The 16,663-nt window shown below is 43.9% G+C and overlaps 1 protein-coding gene across 1 annotated transcript in view; it reads right to left on the bottom strand.

Annotated features, from left to right (window-relative positions):
• Nucleotides 1-18: 18 nt before the first annotated feature.
• LOC128730999 (protein tweety-2-like) overlaps nucleotides 19-16,663 on the bottom strand; it is a 34,361-nt gene continuing 17,716 nt past the window's right edge. Inside the window, exons 2-7 of the mRNA XM_053824094.1 lie at nucleotides 7,763-8,035; nucleotides 6,278-6,502; nucleotides 4,091-4,333; nucleotides 1,235-1,632; nucleotides 838-1,146; nucleotides 19-145 (exon numbers count right to left, since the gene is read on the bottom strand). Coding sequence (XP_053680069.1) covers nucleotides 19-145; nucleotides 838-1,146; nucleotides 1,235-1,632; nucleotides 4,091-4,333; nucleotides 6,278-6,502; nucleotides 7,763-8,035 — 1,575 coding nt within the window. The remainder of the gene's footprint in view (nucleotides 146-837; nucleotides 1,147-1,234; nucleotides 1,633-4,090; nucleotides 4,334-6,277; nucleotides 6,503-7,762; nucleotides 8,036-16,663) is intronic.

Raw genomic sequence — 16,663 nt, 5'->3', positions numbered from 1 at the left:
ATTGCAGGCAGGCGATTCTCAGTAGAAATCATTCGATTCAAGGGTTTTGCATTGTTTACTAAGGGTGGCGTACTTGCCATTGTTGGGGCCCATCATCGGAGCGTGCTGGGACGGTAGCCGCCCAAGCGTGTGATGTCCGGATGCTCTGAAGAGAAAAATATTCAAAATTAACTTTAAGCAAAATCTTCAAGGAAAGTGAAAACTGTTTTCAAAAGCTATTGCATCGACTAAATAGTATATTCACTGCTAGCAACAATCGAATACTCAATGTGTTTGAGCCGGATGAATGAAATAAAATTGTGCCCAGAAATAATGTCATGGTTTTGCTGTGCGTTATAAAACTGAAATCAGGTAATACAAAAAAAGAATCTAACTCCACATAGATGCGTGAAAGAAGTCTAGCACACACGGATGATGCGCGAAGGAATGACATTCGAGATGGTAGTCTAACTACTGCATTGATGCAATGGTGTAATGTACATAAATGTATCTAAAAACAGCAAAACGATTTGCCAAACCCGTACTACAACCAATCATGTTCCTGTCGCAATCAAGGTGCTGGTGTGAAAAGAAAGAAACACAAATTTCGATATTCAAAAGCACATAGAAAATAGGGCAAGAAATCCGATTCCCGAGCGTCCAGGCGGGTCGAGTACGCACGAAGATCAACGTGTTCATCATGATGCATCGGTTCATATGCTATATGATCTGCCTTGGATGGGCGCTTGCGTGTAACAAAATTTAAATAAAAATTTGCCACTGCCGTAAAGTGTGTAACATACGAGATATGAATAAGGATAACTTAGGATAAAAATAAGAAAAAAAAATAAGCCATGCCTGTTGCTATCATGCACCACAACGTTATAATCTGGCGGTGGCGACTCATCGCCGCTATAGGATGCAAACCCGCGCATTCCGTGTGTGGTGCCATTTCGGCCACTTGTCGGGATGAGCGTTCCGGAAGCGTTTCCGACTCCTCCGGCTCCAACCACTGCCGTCGATCCGTTGCCTGTGGCCGTCTGGGCGTGCAACAGTGTTCGGTTCACCGTCATCGTGCCGGAAGCAATGATCGGTGCGGTTGGCGATGCGTTCGCACCCGCTGGAAATAGTGGAGTAGTTTCGGCCTTGTCCTCGTATCCCGGACGTCTAAAGCGAGAGAAAGAGAGAGAGAAAAAAAACAAACGTATTCATTATTGCATGCTAACGTGCCAACTGGGTTAATGGAGGAGCTTACTTTTTCGTAAGATAAATCCATGTGTGCGAGTCGACGCAAACGAGTAAACTTAGGATGGCAGCGGACACTAAGCTGGCCAGCAGCATTAGCGTGAGTCCAAGCAGGCCTCCTTCACAAAGGCTTCGTGTAGCATCCGAGTAGTGTTCCGCAACGGTGCGACGATCCAACATCACCGAAAGAGCCGTCAACTGGCGCTTGCTGTCGTCAAGTTCCCCATTGATTTTGTTCACCTTCGAGCTGATCTGGATGCCAGGATATAGATCCATTCCGATGCTGTTGACGATCTCCAGAGATTCCTTGGCACGGTCCACGTGCACTTTCGACTCGTTCAATCTCAGCACATAACGATTGGTGCCTACAGTGCTACAATACGTATACTGTACGTCCTTCAGTTTGGGCTGTTGGAGAAGGTAGAAGCAAGAAGATGATGAGCCAAGAATGATATAAAAAGTAACGATCACCTTGCACCATTATGATTTGTCACGAACGTCAGGAAAGCTTCTAGCGACGGTCGTTAAGCTTGAAACACATGTCTTATGGTTTTTTCAAGCAGTTTGCGAAATAAATGGTTGCAGCTAGAACCTAGAACCTGCCACATTTTGCACGGTTTCGTTTGTCGATAGCAAACTTTTTCGTTACCATGCTTCTACGAAGAATGGACAGTGAAACAGTTTTAATGGCTCTAGTCCATGTAGTTTCCCCAACTAGTTTATGGGACCGACGTTCATCGTTAAAACAATCCATTAGCCTACGATAGATGGAACAAAATTACTAGTACGCCTTATGTGACATCATAAATTATACGACTATATAACTATATAAAGGCAACATTATTTGCATAAAATATTATGTAAGACTTTGGCTTATCTTTTGTTATTAAATCCTAAAACTTTATAAGTATCAAAAAGGATCATTGCTTCAAATACGGAAAATTTAAATACTGTGAAAAACAAAATTACTAACAAAATCAATGATTGTATATTTGTGATCTTTGCATTTATCGCAATAGAAAAAAAAAACACTACCAATACTTCAAGTCAATTGACACTTCAATCGTTCGGTTAGAATATGCTTGGACAAAGAATGTAATTGTGGCAACAAAGTTGATCAAAGTAGAGCACGAAGCTACTAGTATAGAGTGCAAAATAGTTTTGCCAAGTGAAGTTTAACATCAAAGCTTCAAGTCGCCAAGTTCTTGGGCCTTAACAAAGGATCAGGAAACAGGAAACGGGTCCAGCTGCATTAAGACCCCGGTTGTGCCGGTAAAATACTGTCTCCAATTAGAGGAAAATGAACTGTGAAGCAAGAAAAAAAAACACAAAACTGCTTGGAAAACAATCTAGCACACAATGGGAACAATTTCATTGAAGAAAGCCACTCGGACCCCGGTCGCCGAGTCGCCTGGACTTTCCTTTACGCTCCGCGCGGATATATTTCGCTATATCTTAATCCCTCCTCCTGAAAATACGCGTTCCGGATCGTGGAACGCATTCTGGACTGAGCGTTTGCATTCACACAACTCAATCTCGTCCAACTTTCAACTTTATTATCCAATTAACGTTGAGATATGACATAATGGAGATAATTTTATATCTTGTTTATCTTCCCCCTCGTTCGTCTGCCATGGCTAAAGGAAGAAAATTTGCAAATTTGACCAAACGGATCGTGTGGAAAAATGCTATCAACTTTCTCGCTAAGTTGAGCTCGGATTTTCGTTCACTGTGGCATCGCTATATGGGCGAGACTTTTGAGCCCACTTCAGATGGTACGCTACGTTATGAAAGATGCAGCAGACCGTACGGAAATGCAAATGGATTTTCACCGGTCCGGCAGAGCCAGAGAGCTTTTCTCGGAAAAGGGGATAAGGGAATTATCAAAATCGAAATGGTAATGACTCTGGTTTAAAAATAAAAGGGCGTGCTTTTTTTGAACTTGAAAGATTATCCATATTATATGATTGTACAAAAAATATATGTAAGGATATAGGGAGCAGATAAATCCACAATGTTGTAAAGTATGTTTCAAGTTATGCAATAACAACTATAGTGTATTAGATCAGTGTAATTTAAGGCTATATGTAGCTGAACAGGATAGTTGTCAACAATATCCATATCTTCTCCAAAGTGCTCTGGCTAGGGAAAAAATTGAGGAAAACCCCTTAAACATGGATGGAAAACAGTCCAATGTCGCAGCACCGAGAACGCCTCCTAGCGCAATCTGAAGCTCTGTTTAATTACTCCACTCGCAGGTTCTTGTGGTTAGACGCGAGTTCGCGTTTCTTGCCATCCGGGACTACGGTTGGCTCTTGAATTCCCAACGGTGAACACCGAGCGAAGAAGACGGAACGTGTGTTTCGCGAAACACAACAAAAAAAACGAATGGCGCAGATGTGGATGCTGCATAGGTTGCACAAACAACAGACGAATAAAAAAACACGCGACTCTTAGTGGGATAGTTGAATGAACGAAGAAGATTCTGCGGCGCATCAAATGACTCTTGGGATACATACGTTTCTCCCCTATGTATGTACATAATACGCTGGCGTAAATACAAATGTGCTATTTATCGTATAGCACCTTTCCCATTTTCCTTCCTGTTTTCCCCAATGCAGGAGTTATCGGTATGGATTGTTTTCATTAGCGGCCTTCGAAAAAAGCTCCATACCATATTTCTATAACACCGCTAGCATTTTTCGCAATTTAAACCAGGATCTTGCTTGAAAGAATGAGACATGACCGTGTGATGAGCGACTGTTTCTAATGAACATCAGACGTTCGTTGGTTTACTTAACAGGTGTAGCGAGGAACGATTGCGTGTCGCTGGTAGTTATGACAATTTTGCTCAATAAATACTTACATGGCTGCAGATGAAGTCGTTCGGTTTCATGCAAAAGTCGCCCAGCGCTACGGCACTGGCCAGATATATTCCGGACAGCAGCCAGCATACGGTGACAGCTAGTAGTCCACATACGCTGAAGAAGATCAGAGCGCACCGCGAGCTTCGTGTCGCTCCAATCATCAGTATGATGCACAGCAACAGCAAGAAGGTCAGGAAACCGAGCGTTATTGGCCACCGAAGTTCTTCGTAGAACTCGTACGTCTGGAAAAGAACCGGAAATTGAGAACCACATTTTTATCGATTTTTCCTTTCAAAAGATGTCATGTAATATATTCAATTGGTGAGATTAACTTTCAGAGAATTAAAGGATAAATGAGAACGATAGTAACAGAAAAAGAATGCAAATGAAGCACAAGTTTATTCCCGATGAGTACAACTTTTTAAAGAACATTCAACACCACTTAGCACAGGAAAACGAAGAAACAAAACGAACATCACAAATGGACTGTGAAGTAAATTGAGAAAACAGTTTCTTGCGTGAGATCGCACGTGAAAACTATTTAAATTATTAATAAGCAAACTTCTACCGTTCCATCTATGCAATACTAGGATTCAACATTTCATCGGTGCAAGGCATACTTTTTCGGGAGTTTCGTCATTTGTTCATTATTTCTTCAATGCTTTCATCGTACCATGGATGCAAACGTACCCAAACCAACAATTTAATTTTCTTCTTTAGTATATACGTGCTACAAATTCGTGGACTGATTTTAGTGGCAAAAACAGTTCAGATTCATACAGATTATGCAATTTCAGAATGAGAAGGTTTTCACATCCTTTCAGGAACAAAAATAAAACATCGGCGGAATAAAACAAAGTTTATGAGTATCCTGAGAAACTTTGGCACAAAAACTTTAGCCTCTTAAGATATTTGCCAGGGCAGAAAATCTTGGACCGGAAAACTCTATTGCCAATGCTGTTTCAAACGCGTCAGGTAATGGAAAATTTTGATGAAAGGATCTTTTTGTTCATTTAATAGAGTACAGGCCTGGTTGGTTGTGTTTGCGGTACAATTAATTAAGTTTGTCAATAAGAAAAATCTACTTTAATTTGTTTTTATAATTCCGTGAATGGATCTATACTTTGTGACTTTAAATCCCATTGAAAGCATAGCATTGCGGCCTCTAAATGTAAGTCAGCAAACGAATGTAAAGAAAAACTAAAGGAAACAACACTGTTTTGTGCATCATCACATCACAGAGCAAACGCGAACGGGCGGTTCTTTTCTGCATAACAAAGCACAAAATTCTCTCCAGGCTCGAGGCTAGCCGCGGTGGATAAAACACTACAGGCGTTGAAGCGTGATTTTTCATCTGCTCCGAATGCTTTTGTCCTTCCGGCAGCTGTCGGGTGTTGCAACAATTTCGACCGCCGTTCCGTGGGGACGGGAGCAATTACCACGGAAAATCGCAAAGCAGCGCGCATTCCGGAAAGTATGGGTTTCATCCAAAAAAGCTGACGCTATGATGGTATGAAGCAATGCATTTATGACGCGTAGTACCAACATGCGGTGTAACAGTCAGCTATCGGTGATGACAGAAAATTCTCTAAAATGAGAGGTCGAAAAAAAATCAAATACCAGCAGGATTTGAGAATGATCTGCAAGGGATACCGCTATCGCGCATTTAGAAGGAAAAAATATACAGAAACCAGTCCTCCTTCATTTACAATCCCACAAAAACTAGGTCAACCGGATAGGGAAAACGAAAATGCAACAAAAATCGACATGACACGGATGTTTTCCCTCGGCACAGTACCCTTGTCTCACTGATGTACATCAACATGAGGACGTTAATACTGCAAGTGCAGCGTTGGGTGACCCTTGGCGTTTGGGAAAATTGGTGGATGCACATCTCAAGTAACATTACAATGGCATAATTTTGCTGAGCCAACCCTTCGTTTTGTTTGCGTCTTGTCAATCCCACGAGTGCGGCAAACGAGTGCATCTTCATTTGCTGTGCATCGCACAAAAGAATCGTCCTATAAAACCGACGAGAAACAATTTTGTTTTTGCTCGACAGCAGCAGGACACCGCGAAAAGAATGCTCCTTGTGGGAAATTACACACACACACTGTTTCTCGCCGGCTGCAGTTTGTTTCGTAATATTGCAAAGCTATGACGAAGCAAATGTACTCGTTACTTACATCGAGTAGACTTTTCAGCGTAATGTCGGTGTATGCCGGTCGGGTGAGATAGACGATCGTTTCCAGGGCGTTGATCGCGAAGGTCGTGTTGTCCTTGGCCATTTTGACCGAATCGTGAAGCATGTAGAGAGCGGTGACGTTCGGGCGGTGTGGTGGCTGCTCGAAAATTTGTTCCAATTCCGACAGGACCACTTTTGATTTGAGATTATGTTTCACCATTTCCGTCTGTGAAAAAGAAACAAATACGTCAGCATATTCAGAAAATGAGCTATCAAATATCTAATTCAAACCATGTGCTAGCTATACAAATACTATGAATCATTTTAACAACGCTTAAATTACTTCTCGAATTAAAAAACCACATCAGTTGGATCGTTTACTTTTAATTGACCAGATCGAAGAATTGGTAAACAATTTTGGATGTCGACATTAAGGGCAAAAACACGCTGAGAATTACTGATTGGAACTAAAGCACCAGCCATGGTACGGGTACCACCATCCAAGGGTCACCGAATGAAACCTAACCAAAAAGGGAAGAACCCCTTTATTTTGATGATCATTTGTTACCGACGCCGGAGAATTAAGATTACGGATCCAACATGTACAATGATTGTTGTGGCTTTTGGCTTTTTCACCTAGAAGACCAAAGGGAGTAAATGATTTGCAGGCCGTAGCAGTTGAGTTTCTTTTTATTCGTATGGCGTTCATCAATGGTATATCCCCGAGGTATTGACACTAAAGCAGGGGTTGTTTATGAATCAATCTTGAACGGTCTGGTCCAGAAAAATAGCCAGCAACTAGTCTCTAATGTAGTTGGACATGCTGTGGATCGAGCCTGCGCAATGCTGGCTGCCAGAACGAACGTGAGGGTTGATCGTATCGTGTTGATCACTGCTGTTGGAATGCCAATCCCGCTCGGTGGGAGTGCTGATTCCTTCAACAAAATGCCCAAAAGAAACTTCAGCCAACTTCACTGAAGCGAATACCGTAGCCGTAACCGCATTTGCAACCGTCCCATGACTAACGCTAAATGTGAGGGAACGGCACGCGCCCGGACCATCGGTGGTAAATCTTGCGCGCCATTTCGCCACAGTCCCGCGACGTTCGATAGACGAAAGGCGGGAGAAGAAAAAAAAACACACACGCGAAGGTATCATTTCAAACCGCAACATCGTGTTTCTTGGCTTGAAAGTACCTCTTGGGGAGAACCAGTTCTCGTACGAATCCAATCGTACGATCCAAGTGCGATCGGCGTAATGATTTATTTTCTAGCATTACCAGTCCACGTTCCGTTCAGCACATCGAGCACATAGTATGTCTGCAGATTTGTGCAAAATGTATCAACACATCAAAGTACTTTATTTTAATAATAAACGTTGTATATATATATATAGCTATCGACTTCTGAGATTGAGAGCCGCTGTCCGAGAATCAAGCCAGCGGGAAACTGTTTGGAAAACGGCTGTCCCGTACGACACTACTTACCTGGTTCCGCACGTTCAGTATAAGCTGCTCGATCTTGCGCCCGGAACCGAAGATCTGCAGCACACCATTGTGCAGATCGTCGTTGCCATACAAACCGAGACCGATCGCCGCACAGCAGATGATGGCGAAGAAGATGAGAGTGCACTTTTGGCAACCGTGCGATCTGGGTTTGCGTGGTTTCCGGTCACAGCAGCGCGTCAGCAGATACAGCAGCAGAAACACGAGCGAGATGATCAGCAGGGCCGCCGGTATCGACGCCAATATGCCAAGGCTCTGTGGTGGAGAAAAAAAAGTGAAGAATGATAAGAAAAAAAAAACGTAGCACATTCGACTTGAGGTTCAAGGTGTACGGGAAGATAAATTTACATTACATTACGGTGCCACACCGAGGGGGATATTATTTCAATCGTCCCCACGGTAAGGTTTTTTCAATAAGCGCTGTTCACATTCAACACGCCCTATTATGAAGGATGCAAGCGAATTCAGAACGGCATCAAACTTTTTCCCCACCGGTATTGGCCCGGGTAAGCATGCTAACGAGCAATAAACTGTGCAGAATTACGTTTACCTCCGGCACCATTGTGCGGCGAAAAGAAACTAAAAATCGAGCCCTTACACTCGGTGCATCGGTGGGGTTGAAGAAACGAATGGGTGTGGGTGGTTTTTCCGGCAGGTTGACCGAGTGAAGAAAACCCAGGAAGCCAGCCGTAACCTACGGCTTGCTGGTGGCAGAAAAGCAATCGAAAATGGTGTCTGCAATTCGTTAGAGCAAGGCGGTATTACAAGAAGCGCAACACGAAAGGGGAAAAAAAGAGACCAGGCGCGTGACACTGGCGCCTTCGTGAAGGAGAGAGTGCTGGAAATGCACCTTTTTCCCTGGAGGAGGAAGGAAACCAAGCTATGGCACCCATGCGGTTTCTACAAGGAGTGGGTTTCGTGAGTCACTTAAATGAGCCCGAGACACATTTTACGCCAATCAACCGAGCCGTGGGGACGCCGCCATTGGGAAAGCCTTGCTACTCCGTAAGGAACACCCGCTGCAAGTAATGGGGAGCGGCATTATATGAATATGATGGGGACAAATCAGGACAAATTATTCATAAACCTGCTGGAGCCATCGCCACGTAGCCGCAAGCGTGGATTCGATCCGTATTCGTTTGCACCATCTGCTAGTGTTCCCCAGCCAGGGGTTGGGCCAGGTTTCTGACACAACAGTGCCGGAAACCGAAACCAAATTAGAAGCCATCATGGGCTCAATTGGAGGCACCAAACGAAATAATACCGACCACGACCGTGTGGGACAGATGGAGCTTTCGGACGATTAAAGCTACGAGCTGCAAACATCGTACGCACCGGAAGTCCGTTAAAGACGTTGGCCATTCCCGAGAGCCGTACTGTGAGCGCGTGTAATCCTTCCTGTTTAATTATTGAAGCTAAAACAAGAGCGCATTCTTTATCGACTTCATTTCAACGCATTCAATTATCGTTAAACATGTATAAGACCGAGAGCCCAGTTTATTTGTTTCATTTTTTTTTCTCTGCCCATTCATTATAACCGAATTTGAGGCGGAAGTTTATCGATTTCGCAGTCCTCAAACTCCCCGGATCGTGCTGGAATGATGAGGCGAAACCATAAAATACTCATAATCTGCCAAGTGCTGGTGTCACCGGCAGCAAAGGAACTGTGGACGCTTCCATCGTTAAACCCTGCAACCGCCTTCCGGGTGGGTTTAGCAAAAAAGCCGCCGGAAAACTTCAGCCCAAAACTTCACCCCCCGGGTAGTTTCGTTGTTCCCGCGTGACCCGAAAACCAGAACACGGCGAACAAACGGTAGCGGCACAAGGTAGACCAAATATGTGTGCTACGCTTCTTAACCACGTTCCAAGGGGGGATGGGTCGACGAACAAACGAGCACCTCTAAGGCGAACGTAGGGACCTCAGCAACTTCTGCATAAAGCCGAAAAACAGGAAAACGCCACTGACGAAACATAATCCTTGGTTTCCTTAATTGAACTTTCCACCGTACGACAGCAGCGAGCGAGGGTGACCCGTTATAAACTTTCCCATTTTCCCAGCGCTCCCGCAAGGAATGCGGAATTTTCCCTTCAAAAACGAGGAACTTCCACGCGCCCAAAGACCCAAGACGTCTCCCCGGGCGCTGGTCATTTACTGGTGGTGAGGTTGGTGGTTTAATTACGCTTTAAACTGATGCCTCCCGGCACGCGATGGGGTTTATGCCTTAATTTATGCACACGCTTTCGACCCGGCCGGCACCGACGAGCAGGTTGCAAATCGAATGAAGGAATCACAACTCACGGTTCGGCTTCAGTTCAACGGCTTGGCGCCTTAAAATGTCACCAAAGAACAGGTCGCCAATGAAAGGAGCACGAAAGCAACGTTGAGAGAGAGAGAGAGAGAGAGAGAGAAAGAGGAAAAAAACATATTTTCCTTGCTTTGTGGGTCCTGCCGTTTTTCCTGGGCAACATTGCAACACGCAACGCACAAACTTCCTGTCCGGCACACAATGTATTGAGTTCATTTCTTCCAACGCCTCCAATTGAGATCCCAACGCTGGGGTTGGAACCACCGGAGCGCGCGTCTCTATTAATTAACCTTCAGCTCTGTTGGCATGCACGGCACATCTTAAGGAGGTCCATCGTCAGGGGCCGAGGAGAAAACCTCGGAAAATTACACGTTCTCTCTCGCTCTCTCTTTCTCTGCTGATCACACATGCTAACGCGCGCACGCGTTTATCCTATAATAGCGGACCTGTTGGTTGGATTAGCATCGTCAGGTAGAAGACGTGGCGAGAGCCCGTTTATGGCTTCCATTTCAGCTTTCGATGACCTAATCAGCCGCGGGCAGCCTGATGGTCATGGTGAAAGCCACCACGAAACGGCCAGACCCGGGTTACGGGCGCTTGGGGGCGATTGAGTTACGGGCTTCCGTGCTTGATGAAATTCTTCCGCTCGTCCGAAACCGTGGCTCGGAGCCAAATTGCTGGACAAAGAGCGTCGGGATGTTGTAGCACGGCCACGACAATATCACCGTGCCCGTCAGCATAATGATAATAAAACCCTAATTGTACCGCATTCCGGAAGTTCGATGGCCTGCCTGTCGAACGGGCGGCAATCACGCCCAACGACGCGGCACAATGAAGGCAGGAGTTGATTAGCGCGCGGCAGAATAATTATCGGGTTGTGAATAATGCCACGCTCATCGGAATCCTTCGTCGGGGGGAACTACGTGTGAGAGTTTTTGTTCTTGAAGAAGAGGAAGAAAAAAAAAGTGCTTTTACAAAAAAGATCCTACAACTCCCTGTGTTTCTATGCCCGTTCGATGAACAAATATCGATTGTAACGAGCTAGCGGTATGGAGAAGCAGCGTCGTTTGAATACAGCGACAGTTCACATAATTAGCTTCAATCATCCCCCGTTCGATTGTTTCTGCTTACAACGACGGAGCGTACTACTGTCACAACCGGAAGACGACACCATCCGGATATCCTCTGGATGGAGGGATTTATTTTTACCTCCCATGTGCTCGTCGGTGCCCATGTCGATGCTTTTTTATTCCAGATTTCCGGGGAGTGACAAACGGCAGATCAGGAGGTAGATCAGGAGAGAGAACCGGTGGGAAATTAACCGGAAGTAGCAAACTCCACCAGACGGGCGGCATTCCAGGAGCAAGTTTGAACGAATCGCGAACCGGGCGCAATGCACTATAGATTGAAAGGGAATTTTAAAAAAAAGGCTAGCAAACGCGCAGGATCTATTGGCCACGTTTCCACGAGCCGCTCCGTTATCGCAATCCAATATGGCAGCAATGTGCAGTTATTTACATTTCTCTTGCAATAAGGATGTAAGGGGATTTTTTCTCGCCTAGCACAGGTATGCTCGTTGTGGTGTCGGAATTTGCAAAGTCTCATATTACTGACTTTGATCACAACTATGTGGAGCTACTTCGAGGAACTTCCGCTGCGGACTTTGGTGCTCTATTGCGAAGGACGAAAGAAGAACCGACAAGTCCTTCATTGCAGTCGCTTCCCGGTCCGGACGAATCGCACCCTAGCTATTGCAATTTATTTATAGAAACGTGTTTATTTTTTCACTCAGGAGGAAAAAACAGAGAGACTAAAACACGACGGTACATGCAACTTTCCATCGCAAATGCCGCGGATGACGAAGAACAGCAGAGTATCTGCACTCCATTGACTGATGGACGATCTCCGGCGCATTTGCTGCACTGGAAACACAAGGGCCACTCTAAAAACATCCTTCCAGTGTCCGCAGCGTTTCCATGTGCAACGGTGGGTGGTGAAACGGATTGTACTCGTTAATTGACTTTTTCCACTTTGTGTTTGGTTGAGAAGGAAACTAAAAAACTAATAATGATATAGCACCAGAAGAATGCCACATTCACAATGTATGCCCCGAAGGTAAAACAGAAAAAATAACATTGTCATACGTCAGATGTAAGGTGTTATAAAAGGACGAAGCAGAAAAAATGGAAAGAATAGCACTGAGAGAATAATAAAATGATTTCCTAAAAAATCGAGTTCAGAGTATGAATAGTGTAACAGTTTTCACTACAGAACGTAAAGTGGTAGCTTCCAGAAATTCCAGCCTTCATTAAGTTCTTGCCAAAGAATACGCTCTGATTAATGCCAAGTGTGCTGTTTCATCTCAAGGATGATGTCACACCCCCACGATTCTTCCCGTTAGTTCTTCGTCTGTTCAGGCGGTGACTAATCACGTAAATACATAAGTAAATAATCTCACCGCCTGCAACGATTGCACCCATGAATCATTTTGATAATTCCTTTGCCTATCCCGGAAAACAGCTCGAACATGCCAAAACGCACCCCAACCGCTTGACTCACACTTGAGTAAAAAACAAACAAAAGTTACACCAGTTTAAGGCAGCACGTTCATGATGCGTACGGACTAGGATTAAGGTAAGCGCTTAAAGAGGATAGCAATATGAGTTGTGCACGTGCGTGATAGATTCAGAAGCAAAAACAACCCCATTCCGCCGAGAGTCTAGAAATATACACACTTTCCACGGATTTCAATCCCGCCTTGCCGAATGAATGGCGGAAGATATAAATTTAGCAAACGCCGTCATGCCACTGTCAAAGCAGCTCCATCTAATTGTAAACGAAATGACGCTTCTACGGAAAGGCAGGACGATAGGAACATGCCGAAAAGGTGAAAAAAATGTCAAATTAGTATTTTTTAGCTTTTATTTTTGTGACAATATGAACAGCGCAGCGGTGGACGATATTTTGGTCAAAAAATGTTTACCCCAGACGATGCCTTAAAAGCACGTCAATGGTATTTGTGTTGTTGTTATTTCTTTATTAAGAGTTCGCTTTTTGTGCGACAAAAAAAGGCGACGTGAGAAACAAACAATAATTATGCTGAATCGTCGACATGCTCCATACAAATATTGTTGCTACTCAAAAGCAATCAAGAAGAGGAAATGCTCTGGTTAGAATAAACAGTATAAGTTGAAAGGCTGATTGACGAGAAAATAGTGTGCACGAAATTATCCCCCAAGCATAACATCAACATTTGGCAGCGGAAATAGCATTTGCGTTTCTATTGAGCTTAAATGACCAAACGTACCGTTTTTCACCTGACCAACAGATGTAGCTATGAAAGAGTTTTTTTTTATTAAATCCCAGCAAGAAAACGTACCAGTTAATCATTTTGATTCCATTTTATGCGCTAACCATTACGACCAGGTATCGTGGTTCGCCAATCGATTGCGTTTGACGTTGATAACTCGTTCAAGCTTTACATAATTAGATGTTTCCCTAGAGCTCACGACGGTCAAAGAGTTTGTGTTCTATACATTTTCGTTATAAAAATAATCGTTCACATAGAGTGGCCACAACGAAGTGGGCAAAACATATCAATTCGCGAGTGTTTGTTTATCAGCTGTTTTGGTTTTGTGTGTTTTTTTAAGTACGACGTCGCCATCATCGACTCCGTACATGCATGATGAAAGCGAATCGGAAAGCCCATTTGATGGATTTCAACTTTTCAGAATCAGGATTATGCTGAAGCCGAGGCACCGCGAGGGCAGCGGCGATGGCAGACAGGCCGTCGATCAGTCGATGATATTATCAATTATTGTGGAAAGCGAAACCAGCCGAATGGAGAGGCACGCTAGCATGCGTTTCATATTTCAACCACTTTTGCCTCCGTCGCAACGGCCTCGAGGTAAAGCATTGGCGATTTGTTAGCAATTGTTTTAATTTGAATGGAGTGTTTCCAAATATTTCCAACCCCACCGAACGGAACGTTGAAATCTGACCAAACTGGTCAATCAATCTGGACACTTTGGGCCACACAACATGCAACATGATCATGATGCATGGATTAGGTGCAAATTGCCAACGGGCTTGCTGAAGCCATCGACCTCAGCTTTCGAAATAAATTACACTGTTAGTAGGTTCGAAATGGAACTGAAACACACGAACACAACTAAAAACACAGAGAGGCAACTAAAAAGTGAATAAAAACTGCTCCCAAGGATAGCTATTAAATTTGAACTGCGATTTGAACAGCCTATCACGTTTGATAAAAAATTAATTGAACGAAAAAATCGTAGTCCCCATCCAATTATTCTAGCTGTAACTGTAAAGCACATATGCACGTTTGTGCAATCCAATCAAATCCCAGTTCAATATTCATCGAGCTTGAGTTGGTACACTAATCAAACCACGATGCTCCTGTGCTAATCGCGGTGTGCAACTCAAACCAAGGTATTGCGGGATGGATTTGGAATAATAACAAACAAACCATTGAATTGGTGAAATAAACGTGGAAAAATAGCATCTAACCACAGAGCTGACGGAGGCTGAAATGAAGCACCAGCTGGAACTGTTGTTAGGATCAACAATCCATATTCTCCTCCCTAACAGATGTTGTGTTGACTTTGTGTTAGTAAATCCTATTTTTACTATGCCCATTATGCGATTGTACAGTGAGATCAAATCTTAGCATTTGAAATGTTTGTTAACTGATAGCGCCGGATTTACTAGCAGTTAAGTATCGAGTACCGAGAATAGAGTGTCCTGTGCCGGACGAAAAGTGATTAATCAATCCGTCCTGATTACTCGGTAACTTCCACTCGTGTCTCTTTCATACAATCACTTTCGTTTAAAGGCCAATGATCAATCAGCATCGGAAGAGGAAAAGTGCACCTAAAGCGCTCATTCATTCCAGCTGATGTTGCGCCATTTTCCAAACGAGCTCCTGCGTTCCTTCGCACTCCTTCACTTCGGTTAATTCAATTTTCGTCGAGATTGAATTTCGTCTAGAAATGGGCATGACCTGAACTTACAGCTAGAAACGTTGCCTATCGACCGTTGCCCTTTGCCGAGCACCGGCATCAATTTATCACACCGTATCTAAAGGATAAGAAACTTATTGGAACAATGGAATGAGCGAAAAAGAAAAACAGCATTCTGCAAAAAGTGCGAAACACTTCTCTTTACCCTAAGGGGGCGCCGCAACACGAAAACGAGAACTTTAGCAAATTTGACAAATTATCTTCAAATTGTTACGTTGAAGGGAAATGATTTTCTTCCTGCTCTCGATGTCTCTATCATTTAAATCGATTTCCATCCAAAGCAGGGAAGCCGAGGAAAAGCTTGGCAAGAATATACGAAACAAGGTGAAGTGGATGATTACGTCGGGTGCGTTGAATCAGCCAGCGAAATTAAAAACGATTCCAACCAGCGCCAGTCCCACGCGGAAATGAGTTTTCCAGCGATCGATCCAACCACCCCACACCCTTCGGAGCTCATTTTCCAGTACAATCAAAATAAAAATAGCTGCCATTTCTCCAAGTGTAGTTTCTTTCACCGCCGGTTTCGTGATTTTCGATCCCGCTCATTCAACTGCAGGCCTCGCCCGCTTGCCTGCAGCACAAATTGTACCGCGTATCGTTTTCCGATAACGAATGGAAGTAAATCCCATCGGCTACGGGCATGTACGGGATGTTGCTTAATGGTACTTTTTATCTCGGTAGAGAGAAGTAACACTAGCCTGGTTCGTCGTAGAAAAACGTGACCTTTGGTAGATGGATTTTTTTATTGAAGCATTCCATACAATTTCTGCCCATCTATCTAACGGAACGTGATGTGTTGATGGCGTGTCTTATTTCTTTTGTTTAGTTCGTATCTCGACACTTGCGGAAGTGTGAACTTGTGCTTGGCCTTTGTTACTTGCTAGTGAACATAAACTGCAAATCAGTAATAGAGTGTTCGTATGTTAAAAAAAATAAGATTAATCTACAAATTTAACACGACATTTCGTCAGATGAATCGCAATACTGTTAACTGATCATTTACGAAATACGATCCTATAGTCTGCAACGAGATGATTAGTAATGCGCAACGCAAAAGCAAAGGATTGGATTCCAGATTTAGCAATGAATCGCTTGAAGATTGGACAGTTTCTTTGAGTCTCTCTGAGTTCAAGCTCTCGATCACTACCACGTGCTGATTCATCCCCGGGCAACCATTATTCGATTGCAGCGCTTTCCTTATTAGGACAGCCACTTCCTGGCCCATTACGGATGCTCGTCTTTTCGCGGTAAGCCTTTTCGTCCACTGCTTGAATCAATGAATAAGAAATGACGGGCAAGGACCGGATCCATTTTGTCACATTTGATTCATCCCGTGCCAAGTAACGTTGTAGCAGCGGTTCTTGAAACCAATTATTGCCTTTGGCTAATGTTTCGCCGCACACTTCCATAAGGTTGATTCGAATCGAGATGCACTGCTTATTTGGCAATGCATGAAATTCGTAGAATATTTTCCTTCATTTGTCTTCTGTTGGAGGACTTACGTGGGCGCCAATGGAGCTGCACTGAACAATGAG

Source organism: Anopheles nili, chromosome 2 (genome assembly GCF_943737925.1).
Source record: "Anopheles nili chromosome 2, idAnoNiliSN_F5_01, whole genome shotgun sequence".
Taxonomy (NCBI): domain Eukaryota; kingdom Metazoa; phylum Arthropoda; class Insecta; order Diptera; family Culicidae; genus Anopheles; species Anopheles nili.
This window is presented reverse-complemented; position numbering and strand designations above follow the sequence as displayed.